This window comes from Tinamus guttatus, unplaced genomic scaffold (genome assembly GCF_059628265.1).
Source record: "Tinamus guttatus ecotype Peru unplaced genomic scaffold, ASM5962826v1 Tinamus_guttatus_pri_ptg000142l, whole genome shotgun sequence".
Classification (NCBI taxonomy): domain Eukaryota; kingdom Metazoa; phylum Chordata; class Aves; order Tinamiformes; family Tinamidae; genus Tinamus; species Tinamus guttatus.
In genome coordinates this window covers 218951-234486 of record NW_028288676.1, presented here as the reverse complement: position 1 = coordinate 234486, position 15536 = coordinate 218951, and the positions used below count along the sequence as shown (strand labels likewise).

Sequence of the window (15536 nt, the reverse complement as noted above, 5' to 3'; positions counted from 1 at the left end):
TTTGTATCAGGTTACATAAATGTGTAGTGGCTGCCTATAGATTGCACAGAGGGGATTTTTTGGAATAGAGTACGACATAAACTTTTCTTGCCTCATATCTAATGCATGGAAGAAAGGGGCTGAATTAAGTTTGCTCATAATTCTGGTGTGTGTTAGCTGTTGGATGCCTGGCTGGTCCTTAATTACCTTCCATTGCTGTGTGTACCCACACGCTTTTCCACAGCGCTTTTGCAACGCTGCTGGAGTTGTTTTGCAAGGCTGTGGCTGAATTGGGGTAGAGGATGGTGAAATGTCTCTCCAGGCTTGCGTATTTTGCTGTTTAGTTGCGTATTTTTCAGGAAAGCTTGATTCCACAAAAATGTACTGAACAAAGCTTTTTGCCTCTGGAGAAGGCTTTCCTACTGATTAAGGTAAAAGGAGGTGGAAGAGAGTACCTGATCTTCTCCCCACAATGTCATGTGGAGCATTCCTGTGGTGGTACCAAAGAGCAAGGGCAAGGCAGCAGTGTAAAACTGAGATGATGTGTGCTTGTGCCAGAGCATATAGCCATGCGTTACAGTGCTTTCTGAAATAAATTTGGCATAATTCATCTTAAAGGCTTTCTTTTGCTAGTTAGTGTGTGTGCTTTTAGGAAGAGGGGAGTGTGGTAGGATACATGGTTAAAATATCTTCTGTTGGTAGAAGAATGAAGCTTGAAAGGAAGGACAAATTAGCATTCCAGCTTTGACAGGAGATACCTAGATTGAAGGGCCAGAAACAGTTTTAGATTTTTGCCAAGCGTTTGAGAAAAAATTTAAGAAATTTTACATTTTGAGATGCTTTTTTGTGCTAGAGATTCAATGAGGTCTCTTAACAAGAGTAGGAGAATTGCGACTGAATTAAATTTTGGAAAAACATGTTACTCAAAGATGTTAAAAGCAACATTGACATTTAGAGAAGCAGAGTAAGGAAGAGTGAAAATTGCTGCAAGCATGCGTAAGCAGTAGAAGAACATAATCAGCATGAAAAGAAGACATCTCAGTTTGAATGTTTAAATCTCCACTGTTTTTCATCTGGCTTATATTCTCTGATTCTTACAAGTAGATGGACTTCTACTTTTGTTTTCTGTGATGCTAAAAGGCTAGTGAACAATGAGCAGCTGCAAAAGCTTCTTGTGATAACCATTAACTTGTCTGAAGAAATGGAAGCTGATGTTGAATTAATCCAGGGAGGGTTCTGAAAAATGGTTGTGATTTTGATAGACATTACAGTGAATAATTCATAGCACAAATATGAAACACACCAACAAGGGTCACTTTTATTCCAGACTTTTTTTTTTTTTTAATTCAAATGCCATTTTTAGACTAAAGCATGATGGTGACGGTGCCAGAACTATAAAAGAAATAGGTTGGAGATAGCAGAATGACTCTTTAATAAACATAGTCTCAGATGTGCTGCTCTGTGCAAAGAAATGTATTTGCAGGTATATTTGTACTGCATGAAATAAAAATTGAAGGTGAAGCAGTCATACGGTGTGCCTGAACTGCAAATGTGTGTAATCGAGCTGAATGAGGACAGCAGTCACATACAGTAAGATCAATGTGTTTACAGCTAATCATTTAAAATGGCTGATAAATACTTTTCATTGTAACAAAAATGATGGGTGGTAGTCTTACTGGTGAGGAAGGAGAGGAAAGGATAGGGCAGGTGACTAATTGGCAAACTGATCTGTATTTCTTGTTCTTAAGTGCAGTAAAACTAGTTTTCACTTCTGCATATTGACAGCTGTGCATTCATACCTGGCTATGCATATAAGGGAGGGAGAGATATGCATATGATGGCTGGACTGCCTATTTTGTGTTGCTATTCCAGAGAGTGAGTTACATATGTAATAGTTGAGGCTATTGGAAGGGATAACCCTGATGAGCTTTTGCTCTGACATGGTGCTAGCAGGTTTGCTGAGGAAGCAGTTCATGACCAAACACGAAGTCTCTGCACTGATGTGTCGTGGGACAATGCTCTTTCTACCAGAAGTTCCTGGAAAAGATGTTTGTCATGCTAATGATGGTACCAAATGCCAGGTGTGTTTTTTTTTTTTTTCATAGACAACTTGCAATGGAAGAAGATTGAATTTTATGGGGGCTCAGTTGTTGCTTATTTTCCAGAACGCTGTCCTAGATGAGAACAGACAAACCTACCATTTTCATGGCCTCAGCCTGGCGGCCTCTGCCAGACTGGTTTTGACTGAACTTCTTCCTTCTCTCTCAGCTTGATCTTGCAGCACCATGGCCAGAAACTTCACCCAGGTCAGGAATAGACACATCCAGTAACGTAAGCGTTTGCTGTGTGAGAACCATGGACAGGGGCTGTTGCCTCCAAACAGGGAAAGCCACATTAGAGAGATGAAGAATGTGGACTATTTCCACATCTGGATAGTTCAATGCAATGTGACTGCTAGCCAGACCTCGGTGGTCAAATTACAGACCTGTTGCACTGCCATTAAATGAATTAGGTAACTAACTTTTTATCAGGTTGAGGTTCAGCTCACATAGGTGCACAGCAGTTTGTGATTAACTTATTGATGTTTTGATTTGTTTAAGATACTGTTCTGCAAAAGAATTTTCCTAGTATGTAGAACATAATATTAAGGAATATAAATGTAAATTTTCAGGAATATGATTTTGTGTTGTCCCATTCTGGAGATGATAGTCTTGACAGCTAATGCTTCATCCACAACAGAGAATGAACACTAGCTGTTTGTAGCTGGTCACTTTAGGCTGTATTCCAGAGAGGAATTTCCTGGGAACTTGCACAGAGTATAAGGAGCTCGTGTATATAGCCTTTCTAAAAGCAACCAAGTCAGTCAGCTTCCCTGTTATGTTCCTGAGACTACGCTCAGTATTGGAAGAAAATTAATTATACATGCTGGAATTTTAATTATTTCATCAGGATTAATCAGTTCATTCCCCTATGTGTTTTTTTTTTTTCTCTAGTCACACCAAGGTTGTCCAAAGGTCAAGCCATCTCGACTCGGTCACTACCAAATGAATAATGCCAGGCATTTTGCTTATGTTCCTTTCCCAGTGCGTATCTTCACTCCATCAGAGAGCAAGCAGCAGCTGTTCCAGCTAGTACGAGACATCTGTATGACAGCAACGCAGCATCATGTTTTGATGTTTGCTGGATATTCCAATATCTGCAGATAGTAACTGTTAGTCAGAGACAACATGAGTCTGCTGCTTTCCAGTTATCAGCTGTGAACTTTGAGCTACTTCTTAGAAGATGCTGCTCATAAATATATTGGTATCCAGCTGAAGATCAGAAAGGAATTTTAAAGAAGTTAGTCCCAAATAATATGAGCCTCAATTTAGGTGTGTAGAATTTAGGGAGCAGTTAGTTATGTTCACTTACCAGAAGTTTTCAAGACAACTATTTCCCCTTTTTGGATCCACACCCGTTCTTTCTGCTTTGCAACTACTGTGAGTAGCGCTGTCACGCCAAGAAGTTGGCAGAGGACTTCGGCTTCCTGTTTGCACAAGCGTACGGAACTGTTGGGCAAATGCGTGGCTCAAAAATACAGCTAAGGCCCGTGAGGACCACTTTAGTTCTCACTGTGGTTCTCTAGGTAAAGGAAATTCCAAATATGTTTCGACATCAGTGCCAATTCCTGGCTGCTTCGAGTAGAAACTAGACAACCCAGAATAAATATGGTTGCATCCAAAACATCTGTTGTATCATCCTTTTTGAATGTATGGGTTTGTTCTGAATCAGCAGCTGGACTAGTTGAGTGGCAGTAGGATGATTACGGAGCATGCCAGATTAACAAGTTTTTCTCTGATCTAATTTTCTTTGTTCATTTCATTGAAATTGGTCCTATTACTTCTGTAATTATTTTCTGTCAGAAGTTTTCACCTGGGAGATTTCATTTTTCAAGGGCAAGGAGTGGAAGCCTAGCCAAAAGTCATTGAATTAGGACTGTTTATAAACATGACAGAATCTCTTTAGGTCATTTTCAGAAGACATAATTTCCTCTGTTCTGAGCTGCTAGTGGTGGCTTGGCTTTGTTTTGGTTTGTGAAAGCTTCCAGTTTTACTTCTCTGTCAGGACTGCTCTTCTCTTACTCTTCACAATACAATGCACTAACACAAATTCTTAATTATCAGTAATTTGTAGTTAAAATGAAATAGAAGTATAGTTAAATGAGCTACAAGTGCATGTTGAATGTCTCTCTTCATTCAGATAGTGTAGCTGAGGTTGGCTCTAAAAGAACTGGTATAATTTAAGGCAGCAGAGATGCTTGGTTAATCAGTTCAGACAAGCTGGATACCTGCTGGTTAGTAGACAATATAATTGTTACCACTGAAATCCTTTTTCTAGGATTAAAGGAAAACTAATCTAATGAAAACCAGTTCAGAGAGTCTGAATGTTTTTGTCAAGAAAGTAGGACTTGTAGATTTTGTGTGATTTAATTTTGGGAGGGTTGAGAGGTACTGAAAACCTTAATCCCTTCATTCCCACCTGATGCTATGACTGAGGGCTATTACTAATTTCTTTAGAAGAAGGAAGTGGTTCTGCAGCAGTTTCATGAACTTCAAATATAATAGACTGATGTGGTGTTTAACAGTCATCTTTTTGCAGCCTGTTGTATGGAGTCTTATTTGCAAGTGTGAGGATTTTTTTTACAGCCCAAGCTTCTTGTGTGATGACAAATTTCAAATAAATTTATTTTCTAGTGTGTGGCTGCTGCTTTGTTTTATTAATGCATAAGCTGATGAAACTGTAGAGTTTTTATCCCTTTGCGTATACATATATGTGTATGTGTATACGTATACATATGTGTATACATATAAAAAAAAAACTGCAGTAGTCTGATAATCCAGATTAATCTCATTATAAATATTGCTTTCAGAAAGTATCCAGTTGTTGGGTGTTTGCATCCTCCTCCCCCTCACCCTGCAAGAATATCTGGGCTGGGATGCGATTTTTTAGATGGCAAAATGTCTAATAGAAGTGGACGTTTGTATGTAAATCTAAGGTGAAGAAGGTTTGTGGAGCAGTTCCCTTTTATACTGCATCTGACTGTGACTGTTTGAATAACATTATCACGCTAGACTTTGCTGAAATTTTAGAAAACTGCAATCTAACTGTTTTCATTTCTTCCCCCTCTCATCTTTTCTCTTTTCTGTGCAGGTGATTTCTATTCACTCCTTTCCAAGCTGCTAGGCGAGAGGGAAGATGTTGTTCATGTGCATAAGTATAACCCTACAGAAAAGGCAGACTCGGATCTGGTAGCCGAGATTGCTAATGTAGTCCAAAAGAAGGATCTTGCCAGAGAGGTCACAAATGTCGATGAGAGGGACAATGCTGTTCTTGTCAGAGACAGAATTCACAAATTTCACAGACTAGAATCCACCTTGAGGCCACCAGAGAACAGACATTTCTCTTTGCAACAACCTACACGTGGTGAGGGGAGCTGGGACAAAGAACATACGGGAGGTGGGTTAGCAGCTGAAATAATGACATTCAGTGTGAGAGCTGTGATTCACATTAGCAAGATCTGAAGGGAATACAAATTGGCATTGGAAAGTATTTTACATGTGTCTTCCTACTTATAAAAATTGTCTCCCTTTATTTTAGAGCTATTTTAATGGGAGTTTTTTCTTCCTTTTTATGAAGAAAGAATGTGTACAGATGGGACAATCCTCGTGCTTTTTGGAATGTGGAGGATTTTTTTTCCACTGTCAACATTCGCAATTTGATATCAATTTTGCTCAACCCAGGTGAATAAAGGATATAGTTGTAACAGAAAGGGAGGTGTTTTCTTAAGTAACTAACTACTATGAAATAACTCACTGGGATAATCTTTATAAGTTGTTTTCTGATGACTCGGTTTGTCAGATAACAAATCTTACAAAAATTATATTCTTAATCCTAGGGCTGTTTTTCTGTCATCTAGGAAGTGTGGTAAATCCTGAAATATTCTTCAGAATTATTATTTTGTTGATATTGGCTAGCCTAATATTCAAGGCATGGCCCTTTTATTATACCAGGATCATGATCCGTTCCCTTCAGGTTTCTATGACAGCAAAAGCCATGGAAGTGGTGTGTGTGTTTCCTTGCCTTTTGCTCTCTGTGCTGCTGATTGTGCTTAGTCTTCCTCGCTAATGTGGAAAGCCGGGTACTACAGCATGTGTGGAGCATCCCGTACGCGAAGGTGACACGCGTGCATGGCAGCCATTGCTATGTGGGAGCTGTACACGTGCTTGCTTTTATGTTGCTTGATGTTTTCAAGGGCTGTGCAAGAGGTATACATCATTCCTCATCCATCTGATTTTTATTTTGGTTGCAAATACTAACCTGGAGGATCTCTGCTTACCTCTGAGATTCTGTTACAGCATTCAAGTACAGCAAAATATTTAATTTGTGTTTAATAAGAGACCAAAGAGGAAGACTTTGCAATGTTATCCCATGGCGCTCGGTTTAAATGAGAGCCTGCCAAGTGACTGGCATAGAGGGAAGAAGCAAGTGAGAGTTGTCATGTGCCTGACATAAGTGCAAATCATAAATATAACTCCATGAGCGGCTGGCATTACTCACATGCTTGGAAGAGTAATGTCTGTATGCACTTCTGCAAAGCCCGTTTCTTGAGTTCAGCCTGAAAAATGTGATGAGAGAGAGGAGAAGGGAGATAGAAACTGCCTTTCTGTTTTATTCAGTGAGCTGAATAAATGGCTTGACTGGCACGCAATATGGCACCAGTCCTGACTGCAGGAAAGAACAGTTAGTGTTACTGTTAGCAGAATTTTTTTTTGTATTGTGTCAAAAAGCAAAATTGGAATAATCTTAAATATTTAGTACTGACACTTTTTTTTCAGTTTTTAATTTTTGTAATGTTGCTAACATTATAGAAATTCATAATTGCAGAAGCTGTCAGCGCCATCTTTTGATAACAGGATTGCTATAGCAATAAAATCTTTTAGTGCATGTTTAGTGTCTAGTTTCGGAAGTATTTCCATACTAGAACAGAACTTAGTTTCTCTAACAGATCCTCCTCATCCTAGAGGAAGAAGTGTTGAGTTGTTTTAACTTGTTTAAATATATATAATTAAAAAAGTGTGTGTATTTACACACACACACACACATATATATATAATATATATATCTCCGCACATATATATACACATAAACACCTCATCTCCTAAGGTTGCACGCACAATCTTTGCTCATCAAGTTCATAGGCTAGATACCAGTTCTTGTTACCAAGATCTTAAAAGATTTATGAATGTCTTTGAAGACCAGATCCTAGTTTCTATTAGGCATTCATTTCATTTAAGTGTTGAAAAACTTGCTAGAATTAAAGCTATTTTTAAAATACTCTAAACTAAAAACTCTCCGTTCTTCTAAATATCACAATTTTTCTCATGTAATAGCCTGAAATAACAAGCGACCACTATATTAAGTAAGGATGGTAATCTTATGCTTATAATCTTCTATTCCTGCTGTTACTGCAGTGCTATTTTATTATAACTTGCCACTAATCGATCGTTCTATTTTTCAGCATTGATGAAATTGATGGAATTATGCCTTTTAATTACAGCAAATAGTGTAGGTTTTTTTTTTTCACTTCTAAAACTCCTTTGTGCAGTGCTTGCTTCCATTAGTCAAGATTTAAATGACTCCTCTGACTGGAGTGCATAAACACAGCATGAATGAAGTTTGTAAAGTCAAGAGCTAAAAAGAGCTTGCTGAGATTTATGGGCAGTAAATTGTAATTTTACCAGTAAACAGAGGGTCTATTTTTTAACTTGTAGATTACTTAGAGGCTGATTTTCACATGCTAAATCTATGTAGTTTTATTGAATCAAATGAATTACTTTAAATTGCAATATGGAAGACCTGGTTCTTGATTTAGAGATCTCATTAACAACCAAGAGTGAAAGAGGGAGAGGGAGGGAGAGAGGGAGGGAGAGGGAGAGAGAGGGAGGGAGAGGGAGAGAGAGGGAGGGAGAGAGAGAGGGGGAGAGAGGGCGGGAGAGAGAGAGAGTGAGGGAGAGGGTGAGGGAGAGGGTGGGGGGGGAGAGAGAGAGAGAGAGAGAGAGAGAGAAAGGGAGGGAGAGAGAAAGGGGGAAAGAGGGGGGGGAGAGAGGGCGGGAGAGAGATGGAGAGAGAGAGAGTAAGGGAGAGGGTGAGGGAGAGAGGGTGAGGGGGAGAGAGGGAGGGAGAGAGAGAGGGGGGGAGAGAGAGGGGGAGAGAGAAAGAGAGAGAGAGGGAGAGAGAGAAAGAGGGAGAGAGAGAGAGGGAAAGAAAGAGGGGGGGAAAGAAAGGGGCGGGGAGAGAGAGGCAAAATGATAGGGAATCATTTTAATGCGGAATGGTATTTCTATTTATTCCATATATGTGTGTTTCCTGATCTTCTCAATATACTTCTACAATAATTTTGTGTTTTGTTATGAGTGCCTTCTGGAAAACACCATTTTGCAAAGGCCAAAATTTTGACTTTCCATATGTAATGCTTTTTTTCCCTCCCTCCATTTTCTTTTGGGAGAGGCTCAAAGATTGAGGAGCCTGAAGAGCATTGCAGCATAAATGCGCACAAGCTTTTTGCAGGGTAGCTCAGACTCCTTTTTGGATGAACAGCTACCATGCAGGCTCTAATTTTCCAGCCTTTTTGTATCTTTCAAAACTCCTACCATCTATGCCTGCACCAGCTATTGCACCTGCCATTACCAACTGAACTGTGCACAAGTACTGGAGGTTTGATGAAGATGTATGATTTTTTTGTTTGTTTGTCTGTTTTCTTAATGATTTTTTTAGCTTGGAGCTTTTGCTAAAATCACTGTACAAAAGAGTTTCTTCTGGGTGTTTCTGATAACTGCCTCATATTCAATACAGATGCTGATTTTTAGGTTTTTTTTGTTAGCGAAGGAGTTTCTCCAGCACCTGCCCTACCTGTGGTATCCGAAGCTACATGAGTGAAATGTATCTTCTAGTTTGTGGTAGGTTTTCAGTGTTCAGCCTCCCTCCCAAGATGGTCTCCCGGGGCTGCCGGTTATCCCAGCAGTCAGGCTGCACGCTGCAACCTGCAGGTTTGGGGGGAGGTCGTGTCCCTTTGCATTTTTCCTCTGCTTAGAAAGTCACCCCAAACTGAGCCCCCTCAAACCACTTGGGTGCTAGTCTTAACTTCTGTGAGCTGCCTGGCTTCAGAGCACCTTCTGAAAGGGTTTTCTGGGGAAGAATGCTCTGGGGAAGAATGCCCAGAGGTAAAGAATAAAAAATACTGAACCCCCTGAGGAAAAAACAGAAAGGTTCGTGATTTTTTTCCCCTTATGTTTCTTTCTCCTCTTCTCAAGGGACATTAAGATTTAAGAACTCTATGCACAAAAAGTGTCCACCCTTTTAATGGCATTTAGTAAGTGACCCACTGTGCTTTTGATACATAGTGTAAAAGACCAGATACGTGTTATTCAAAAACTACTCAATATGTGTTTTTAAAAACAGTGAGCTAAAACATAAGAATAGCAGATGTTCTACCCTTCTTGATCTCTTCTTTAGACATCTCTTACCTTTTTATGGACATAATATTACTTGGCTTAGGATAAAATCTTAGGCAGAGCTAATGCTGTTTAAATTTTTTTCTTGCAGGATTTCCTGAGTTGTTTTTCTTCTTTGTGTTAACAATTGCTTTTTTTTTTTTTCTTTTTTCTTCTCACCTATTTATTTATTTTTAGTGAATCAACCTGAGTCAACCCCTTCTGATATTTAGGGGCTTTGGTGATCCATGGTTTAGAATACATTATTTTAGGTTAATAATAGAAATATATAAAATTGCCTGCTGATTTTGACTGGTAATTGTATGTTTCTATGGTCTTTCACTAGAGAAAGCATTCCTAGGTCATCTAATATCTGTGCACCTGTATGCTGATGAGATGGGGGAAAAAACAGTGCCAAAAGTGGTTTTGCAGTTTCTGTCTCCACATGCATATTGGGATGCCAGTGCTTGTGCATGAGATGTGATTTATTGTGATTAAAATAATGCCTGGAATCAAACTGCAATGCATTGATAGAAGTAGTGCATGTAAGAAAATGTTCATGTGGCCTCCAACAACCTTTTCGCCCAAAGCCAGTTAACCAGTTTTCTATTTTTATGTAAATAAAATACATGAATGTGTCTTGTTTTGTTTTGTTCTTTCTTTCTCTGATAGATTTCCACATAGAAGAGGTGGTGGACTGGCCTGGCTTAGACCTCAAGCTGGGCCAAGTTTCTGGTTTGGCCCTGGACCATGAAAATAACCTTGTTGTCTTCCACAGAGGTGATCATGTCTGGGATGAAAAGTGAGTAGACATTTGGCAGAGTGGCATGTTGGAAGATGGGACTGGTGCACGCTACAAAGGGTATCAGGATTGCAGCTCCTTTCCTGTCCAGGTCGAGATTTATCTGCACTTAGCCTAAAAGTTTCTTTGGGAAATTCATAGGGATGACCGGCCATTTCAGGACTGTGGGGTTGCCAGGTCTTCAGACAGCAAGAATGAGTCTGCAGAGAAAAGGTAGTACATTAGGTCCCAAAAATGTAGAACAATGTGAACCTGATCTTCACCTACATTAATTACCCCTGCTTCTCTGTAACTTTCAGCAGGGCTAATTAGTCTGGGAGAATAATGGTTTAGTATAATATACTACTATAAGGACGTGAGCTTGCAATATGCAAAGGTAGCTCTGGTATAGTTTGTTTTTTCTTGCATTTATGACCTCTCAACAGAACTGGGATGTTACAGCGCACTTACTTGAAAAAGGCTTTGATCTATTCAGTTGATGACACAGCATTTAGTATCTCAAAGAAAAGTCTAGACTTAAAATGAAGATTTCTGCAGTGTTTCTGACAAATGTTTTTGACCCAAATGTACATTATCTTAAAAATAAAAGATTCCGAATAAGTATGATTTTTCGGGATTATGGTACCTTTTATCTATGAACTTGAAAACAGTATGTCGTACTTTCAAATGGACATTTTTTGGGGGGAAAAATGCCATGAAACTATAACAGAACACAAGGGGGTAATAATCTTTGCTTATAAAAGAATATGATGTGGCTTAAATATGCTTTTTTGTGTTCTTATCGACTTCTCTTTTTTTTAATCTTAATTCATTTAATTCATGAAGCAACTTCTGAAAAAAATAGAGCAGTTTTCTCAAATTTATAGTGACACAGGATGCTTAGAGTACTGCTTTATGGTAATGTCTTGTTGTTTGGTTGGATTTGAGGGGGTTGATAAGTAGCGTAATGTAAGAGATAAGGCAGTCACTTACGTCTCTTTTGCGCATTATATCAGCCATCTCTGCAGCTCAAGTGTACACAAATATAGACTGCACAATTTTGAAAGGATGACGCATGTTGCAACTTGCATTACTCAGACTTCAGGTGAAAGCTGGTATTGATTTGGTTCTTTTCATCCTCCTACTTGAGATTATAAATGCCGTTCTATGTGTCATTGAAGACAGAACTGAATCAAAAATGTTTGAAAATAGACTGGCAGTGGTCGTAATTCCTCACTTTAAATGTGCACTTGGGGAGGCTGGCAATAGAGATGTTCCTGCAGACCAGAGCGCAAAACTTTGACAAGCAGTGGGTGGAGAAGCTACAGACGAACAAAACCTTCCCATTTCATTTTTGGCTCTGACATAGGTGTACGAAAGAGGCTGGAGACCTTTTCATGGGTTATGCTGAAAAGGAAGGAGTATATCTCCATGTTTTTCAGTAAAAGGGAAGAAGAATTTGTTATTTTTGAGGGCCATTATTGCATTTGATTGGGGGAGGCTTAGGAAGATATCAGCCTTGTAAGTTGGTGTTTATTATTAGCTTGCAAATACACAATTAATTGAGTATATAATATTCCTCAGCAAATCATAAAAGTGATGAATCTAGCCCTAAGGCCCAGAATTTTTCCTGTTTCGGTGCTTCACCAGCACAGTATAGAAATAAGTAAACAAATTATCTGTGCTATTAGACACTGCAGAAATGTTGCCAATGCATTATTAATACGTGCTATAAAAGCTAGATTTTTATTCAACTAAATGTAGCCGAGTGAACAGTCTATGCTGTTTTATAGTGCAATTGTCATTTGCTGGAGAAGGCAAAAATAGGTATACAATGTGAGGCCTTTAATATAGTAGCAGCTTTCCAGTGGCTTTAACATTCCTCCTGTGAGGGATTTTTTTTAAAGAAAAAAAATAAATAAATGAGTCAGATTCCTTTACCCCACAGCCTCCTCAGTTACAGAACAGTCTTTTGTGCAGTATGTGGCGCATGCTATTCAAAATGTAAAAAACGAGAATTATTCGGCCAGCTGAGCAGTGAATTACTTGAAAATTCTTCTGTTTTTTTGTGGTGAAAATGAAAAATGCATGTTATTTATGCAATCTATGAAAGGCATAATAAAGAATATCAAGTGCATTCCTGGAAGGCTGCTATTGCCTTCTTAGACAGCAAAGGCTAGACAGGAGAGTTGAGGTGGGGGTATCTGTCAGGAACAGAGCTCAGGGTTGTGCTTGCCAGAGGTCGGAGATGAGGTGCTCCATCTGAATTGAATATGTAGCCCATAAAGGTTGTGCGTGGTGGCAAGCCAACAGCTGGAAAGGTGGAAGAATAACACAGGAAGTAAGCTGAGGGTGGAAATGAGAGGTGGTAACGTACGCTGCGGATTTTAGAGGTGCTCTGATTTCAGAGTGCAAAACCTCGTCGAAAATGATGCTGAGAGCAGAACCATGTGGTATTTAATAGTGAGCTGTTCAGCTTTTACTGACTCTTTTTTTAACTAGCAGAAGTCAGTGTGGTTTGTTTTCTCTTGTATCGGTTGAAAAAGAGGAACATTGATTATGTTGGAGATTGGCCTCAAACTCTAGGGAGAAAAGAGTGCCAGTGGTTTTGTTGTCCTCTGCTCTTGAGAGAGGAAAGATGCTACCCCTGCACAAGGGCACTTCCTAAGGAGCAGGTGCACAAAAGACCTCTCCCAAAACTACAGTCCAAGCTCCCTAGGTTTTCTTTACTACAAATACTACCCAGTTGCATATTTATCCTGAAAGCACTCAGTTCTCAGGAAAAAAACTAGGTGGTGGTCGACAGAGCATGCTTCGGACATGGACAGGACTGTTATTAAGAAGATATCCTATATTTTTAAGCTATGTAGATGGTCCCTTCTCCAAAGAGATGCAATTGGGTTTTCTGGGGAGCTTGTGCAGGACCGCTCAGTCAGTAAGACTCTCTTCTGCGATTAGCTCTGCTGATTAATAATATCACGTATCTTGCACAGAGCTCAAGGCTAGAGAGGATAAATTGTTCTCTCCGTTTTGTCTTAAGTGACTCCATTAGTGTGGGACAGACTGAAACACTTTCAACCAAGATAAATCGGATGTGCAAAAGTATCTCTCATGCTGCTGTGGAAAGCAGAAAAGGCAGAAAATCAGGCAGGAGCTGGAAGAAATTTCCTGGCCCCACAGCACGTTCTTTGCAAGCATTTATGAAGTTACAGCATCATCGTAGGATAATTCTGCACTGGGGCCAGACATGAGTATAGTCTTCCCAGTGCTGGTCCTCTGGTGGTGGCCATCCACTCCTAGAATAAGTCCTTAAGTGCATTAGATTCCTAGATCCCTTCCACTTACTGAAATTGAGCCAGGAATTTGGGCGAGTAGGGTTCTTTTTGGTAAAGTTGTTTTAACACCAGGAGACCTTTTCGTAGGCAGTTACGCTCAGGGATGCTAAGGAATGAAACAACTGCAGAACCATGGTCAAATAAGCAAATTTAACATCCCTAGGCTAGTGTGAGCCAGCACTATTTACCCTGCATCTCCTTATAGGATTAAGACAAACAGTTTTTAGGAGGGCTTAGCGGAGAGTTTAAGTAGCTATCACCTTGTGCATAACCATTCATAGTAAACAGGATTTATTGCTTTCAGTTAGGAACTAAGTAGGTAGCAGCAGGTAGTTACTATATATAATGGTAATGTCTAAACATTGCTTTTTAATTGTAGTCTCGACAGAAAGTTAAACACTTCATATATCTTGCTGGTTATATATGAAGCCAGAATTGCTTTGCCACATTGAATATTCTCAGTACATGAATATTTAATGTAATGCAGAGGTTAGGCTGCTAGGGTTGTACAAGATAGCTTTAAAAGCTGTGTTTGTGGCCTTTGCTATTACAAGTATATTCTTGTTTATCATCTTGCATCAATCAGAGTTGGATTTCTCTTTGGAGGGACTAAGAAATGGTTTTAAAAATTGGGAGTGAAAGGGGGAGCATGTCATGTTTTCCAGCATTTTAGTTGCAATCAAATACCTCAGATAGTGTGTACCAACTCATACGGACAGTTTTGCCTCGATGAATATCTATGCTTTTGGTTAGGCTATGTTATTTCACTGAGTCGGAAACACCATGATAGAGCAAACTCCATGTTTGTTTGTTTCATTTTAATAAGAGGAAAGTTAGGTTTGTCTTGATTGTTGCCGTGTTGATTTGATGTTTCAGAAGTCATAACCTCAGCAGGAAGATTTGACATCCAGCAGTATAACCCTTACGTAGTGGCACAAAAGTATAATAAGGTTCACTTAACAAGAAAAAAGGCTAGAATTAGTCTGGAAAACTCAAGTTTGAGTTATGTGTATTGTCCATCAGTGGATCCTGCTAACCCTAGCTTTGTGTTCCAATATTTCTGTGTAGCTCTTTTGACAGCAAATTTGTATATCAACAACAAGGAGTTGGACCAATTGAACAGGACACCATTCTGGTGCTGAATCCAAGTAACGCTCAACTGCTTCATTCCATGGGCAAAAATCTGTAAGTTATTTTCCTGTTATTAGTAGAACTAATTACATTTATATGTATATATATTTAGACACATACACATATACATGTTTTTTTATTTATTTATGTTCTGGAGAGTCTCCAGACCTTTCTTGTTTGTAAGTTATGTTCCATGGTTGTAGCCTCTGAGTTTGCTCAGTCCAAAAAACATTCTCCCCCCACCAAAAATAAAAAAACAGGATATCTGACTCACCCATTTGGCATCCTCAGCACTTTAGCTTTCTAGCAGTTCATGTCATTTTATCTGCTAGCCAGATTAACAGAAACAGATTAACGAAAAGCAGTGGTGGCCAGTGTATATCACCCTTAAAGATAGCATGTGTTAGTCCCGGTAATGTACCTGAGATGGAGGGAATTCCAAAGCTGAAACTCCTGTTGAGAAACTTCTTATCTTGTAATGCTGATTTCTTCATTAAAGGCTATATGTTATTAATAAGTAGACCATTTGGTGGCCTGTAGATTAAAAAGTGAAATCATGAAAACGCTCTTTTAAATTGTTCTTCCTGAAAAATGTTTTTAACTCGATCCCTTGATATTTGTGATTACAGATTTTATTTACCACATGGCTTGACTATAGACCAAAATGGTAACTACTGGGTCACTGATGTAGCGCTCCATCAGGTATGTTTCTGAAGCCTCACTGCCAAGACCTTAAAACTTATGCCAAAGATAATGTCTATATTTTCCTACAGATCTGAT

At 39.2% G+C, this 15536-nt stretch overlaps 1 protein-coding gene across 2 annotated transcripts in view; it reads left to right on the top strand.

Moving 5' to 3' along the window:
• Positions 1–15536, top strand: part of PAM (peptidylglycine alpha-amidating monooxygenase) — a 68055-nt gene that overhangs the window by 42603 nt on the left and 9916 nt on the right. The window contains exons 14-17 of one of the 2 annotated variants that reach the window (XM_088522001.1): positions 5170–5475; positions 10182–10311; positions 14694–14810; positions 15386–15458. In XM_088522001.1, coding sequence (XP_088378127.1) covers positions 5170–5475; positions 10182–10311; positions 14694–14810; positions 15386–15458 — 626 coding nt within the window. The remainder of the gene's footprint in view (positions 1–5169; positions 5476–10181; positions 10312–14693; positions 14811–15385; positions 15459–15536) is intronic. The other variant, XM_088522002.1, reaches the window with a different exon arrangement.